The sequence below is a fragment of the Elephantulus edwardii genome, unplaced genomic scaffold (genome assembly GCF_000299155.1).
Source record: "Elephantulus edwardii isolate Elephantulus edwardi_28Jun2011 unplaced genomic scaffold, EleEdw1.0 scaffold00077, whole genome shotgun sequence".
NCBI classification, from domain to species: Eukaryota; Metazoa; Chordata; class Mammalia; order Macroscelidea; family Macroscelididae; genus Elephantulus; species Elephantulus edwardii.
Window position 1 is genome coordinate 7,928,011 of NW_006399827.1, and position 4,043 is coordinate 7,932,053.

Consider the following 4,043-nt stretch of genomic DNA (forward strand, 5'->3'; position numbering starts at 1 on the left):
CGAAGATCAGCTCCTCCAAGCACCGTTCCACGGCCGGTTTGTCCTCCTCCAGCGCCAGCCGATTCTGCTGCCGGAGCCGCCTCTCCTCCTCCACCGCGACTGCGATCGCAGCGGCTGCCGCCGCGCTCGGCCGGGCCGGCGGTTTCCGCTGGGATGAAGGGGAAGCTTTTGGTGCCGGTCTGCCCGGCTTCGCTCCAGTTCTCCGGTCCAGCTTCATTGGAGTCTTCCGGCCTGGCTCCCTTCGGGTACTCCGGTTCGGTTTCATTCGGTTCCTTCGCTCTGGCGGCATCGTTGCGTTTGAGACGAAACGCAGGCGCTCACGTGGAACCTCACTGCGCAGGCGTCAGGACGTCTATCTTTCCGCCACTTCTGAGGCCCGGGGGAAGCCGGAGAGAGTCTGCGCAGCCTCGCAGCACGTGACCCAACACTCCCTCCCTACGCCCCGCCCACTCCCCGCGCGTACCCCTCCCCCTGTGGGAGTTCCTCTGGGAGGGCCGATCTTCCGGGTGTAGGGGGAAGCGGCGTGACAGGAGTGGAAAATTTTTCCAACACAACTTCGCAGCTGCAGCGCATTGGAAGGAGTCCAAGGAAGCCAGAATATGAACTGGGACGACTGAATGGAACTTTTACTCTTCTTCCTGACTTGTTTTGCACTTGGCTCCCCCGGAGCCTAGCCTGCCTCTGCCACCCCTTCGTCTTGGTACGGCCCTGAGCGTACGGAGCCTGCAGAGGGTCCCACGCTGGAAGGGAGAAAGGAGGGTATGTAGGGAAGTGGGCCAATCGGGGCGCGGGTCACGGCGCAGGCGCGCTGGGGAGGGAGGGCTATGCTAATGTTGTTGATATCCTGGGGCCACCCGAGTTAAAGGGGGGAAATCCGGGGGCTGCCACCGCCGCCACCGGTCAGGGCCCAGCCGGGGGCCCCCGAAATCGCTGCAGTCCCGGGTGGAGGTGCCTGCCCCCAGCGCGGGGGAGGGGGCGCCGCGGGCCCGGGGAGCACGGATCACCCCTACCCATGAGGCCCTGATGGAAAACACAAAGGATCTGGTGAGAGCCGAGCGCGGCCGCCGCTTTGTGTGTAAGGTGGGGGGGGGCACGCCCGCAGCTCCCTGACCTCGGCTCCCTGGCCTGCTTCTCCTTCCCACGCCCCCTCAATCTCCAGAGTCCCCCTCCCCCTCTCGGCAGTTAAACGATTCAGGGGTGCCCCCTCCCCCCTCCGCCGGGGTTCTCTCTACTCTTCCACTCCCTGGAAGGAGGCATTTCAAAAAGTTTCCCGCAGGGTCCTGCTCTCGCCCTGCCTCTTGATGGGAGGTTGCGTGGGGGTCTTTACCCCCTCCTTTAGTCGCCGAGAGGGGTGAGTGGAGTCCTCTTTTCCCTCCGAGGGGGCGTAGTTCTCATCCCCGGCGGGGGCAGGCGCCTGTCTGCTGCGGGGTCCCGCCGCCGGGCATGTCGCACGTGGAGGTGGAAATAAGCAAAGGGGGCGGGGTGGGCACGTGTGGGAGGGCTGGGGGAGTGGTGCGGGAGCAGCCGCTGGGGGGGGGGTCTCCCGAGTCAGGGAGCTGCCGCCACCAGTGCGTTCTCTGTTGTGAAATAAGCATCCTGACATTTCAGAGTCGGCAGAGACATTAGAGGTCACCCCAAGCCGCCGTCCCCTCTGCAGCCTCTCTGACAAGTGGTAGGTAGTGCGATCTCTGCTTCCACCCCTGCGGACGCTCAGCCTTGCCTTCCTCCCGGGAAAGCCCATCTCCTTGGCCAGTACTCCCCGTTTGCCTGACCCTCCTAGACCCTCCCGTCTCCTTCATGTCCTTGCTAAGTTGCTTGCTTGTATTCCCCCCCCCCTTAAACTTCTCAAATTCTCTCTCACATCCTCATTGGTCACCCACCCGCCGCTCGTTGGCGTCTAGTTTGTATGCCCGGGAAGCAGGGGAAAGAAGGGTTGGAGAGATAAGGAAGGGCCAGCCAAAAACTTTGCAGGGTCACTTTCAATGTCCTGACTTACTTGTCTGAGGACAAGTGTCGCTACAGGAAGCTCAGGAATTATACCTTCTGAGCCTTTCAGAACTGTTTTCTCTAACTGGTGCTTGCCTTTTTTTTTTAAGTTGAAAAATTTCTGGCATTTGTCTTTGTAGCTCTTCTCTCTTAAAAGATCATTTGCTTGTTGCCTCAATCTGTTTTCTTAAAGGAGCCTGCAGGTGTGTCTGGGAATAGAAGTGTCTCATGGTAGAGGAACAAGCAGTTGGCCTCCTCTCCCCTGACCCTTACAAGTGTTTGTTCCTTGTAAGCTGATCTTCCTTCTAAAATCCGTCCTCCACAAGACTTTCTTCTTTACCTATTTTTTTCATGTCTCTATTTTTCATGAGATGTCTGTTCAACGTAGTAATACTTGATTCTACCCAGCAGTTGTTAAGAAGTCAGTGCTGACAGTTTGCAGTAGTTGCAACAGTTACTTAAAATTAGTATACTAGTATTTTTCACCTGAGTGAAAAGTGATTTCCCAGTGGTTTGATGTAACTTTTATCACCTGTCTCTGTAAGTGTTTTTATTGGCATAAGCCTCTTGGACCAAGTGTTTTCCCAATAAGGTGAGGTGGTAGTTAGACTTTAATAGGTAAAAAGGTAGGTGCATTGGGTCTAAAAGGCAGTGGATAAGTTTCTGCTTAACTTTAAGCTCTGGGGTCCCTATTTAAAATGAGGGAAAAGATATTCTTCCATCCCTAATTTGTGACTTAACAGAGACTTACAACTATGTGTGTTATTAAAAAATATTTCTTTGAAAGTATCATTTTAAGCTGTTTTAAATACCTAGTTTTAAATTTCATGTAAACTTTGAAATAAAGTATTTTATGTAAATCTAAATAGACCTTAATGTGGAATTGAATATTAGCTAGTGGAGAAAATAACAATAGAAGTTATGATTTTTGTCTTTAAAGTTCTAATTAGTAGGGATTTGCAAATTGTTTTTCTTTAATCATGAACTGTCATGACTCAAGTTGACTGAGTTTGGAGACATTTGCATTCTAAACGTACTAGACAGGAACAACTGGTTTTATTTTTAAAGAAAGCACTGCTAAAAATTTTTCATGGCTGTTTATATGTTGGCTTGATGAGTGTCTAAACCGTCATATGTTCAGCTGCTCCTAATTCCTTAGTTACATTGGAAATTAAAACAAATGTTATAAACATTACAGTGGTCAAAAGATACTATTGTTCAGAGGTAAAAAACCATTATTAATGTCTTAAGTACTAAACCACTGGAGTGGTTGTGGGTCACCGGGACCACATTCTTAGGCAAGTCACCATTAGGTTGCTTTTGATTTAAAATGTTAGCTAGTACTGTAAGATACCTTGTTTCTCTCTTCAAACTAGCAAATATGTATCAGTATGTATTGGTTTCAGGATTTCTCTTTGAGGGAGAGTAAATACCAGGCTAGTAAAAGGAGGAGGACTTAAAATGACTAAAGCTAGTTAGATCTCAACACTGAGGTGCTCTTAGCTGTTCCAGATGACTTTTGACTTTATATAGTGTGCAGGCTGATTTCAGGTCAAATCATAACTCTTGAATAAACTTTGGGGATTAACCCCCACCAGTTTTCACTTTTTCTTTCTTTGCTGGAAAGGAAAAGGCGATTAGGAGACAACTCTCATTTAAACTTCTTAATTTGAAGGTGGGGCAAGACAGGTAGGAGAGATGCTGGCAGACTGGGTGAGAGTTGGAATTCTACCACTAACTAGTGGTACTTGTTAGACAAGATCCTTTGCTTCCATGTCTTCATTTCCTAGTTGAAGAATTGGCCTAGAGTCAGCATCATTGAGGACATCTTTTTGTACTAATGGGGCCAGGTACATGTGGTTTTTGGGCAGCTGAAATATAGCTAGTACAGCTAGGAAACAGAATTTTTACATTTCATTCTGTTTAATGACTACATATGGCTAGTATCTGCCATACTAAACAGTCCAGTTATGGAGAACTGTTTCCCAAACTTTCATAATCATGAGACGCCCTTCTTAAAAAGCTTCTGTCCTCGAGTCTCTGATTCAGTAGATGGG

The 4,043-nt window shown here is 49.9% G+C and overlaps 2 protein-coding genes across 2 annotated transcripts in view; one reads left to right on the plus strand and one right to left on the minus strand.

The window, feature by feature from the left end:
* UTP18 (UTP18 small subunit (SSU) processome component homolog (yeast)) overlaps positions 1-289 on the minus strand; it is a 45,806-nt gene extending 45,517 nt beyond the window's left edge. The window contains exon 1 of the mRNA XM_006889459.1: positions 3-289. Within this exon, the coding sequence (XP_006889521.1) occupies positions 3-289 (287 nt within the window). The remainder of the gene's footprint in view (positions 1-2) is intronic.
* A 552-nt stretch (positions 290-841) lies between these two features.
* MBTD1 (mbt domain containing 1) overlaps positions 842-4,043 on the plus strand; it is a 56,207-nt gene continuing 53,005 nt past the window's right edge. The window contains exons 1-2 of the mRNA XM_006889273.1: positions 842-1,044; positions 1,609-1,672. The gene's annotated coding sequence lies outside the window, so the exon portion shown is untranslated. The remainder of the gene's footprint in view (positions 1,045-1,608; positions 1,673-4,043) is intronic.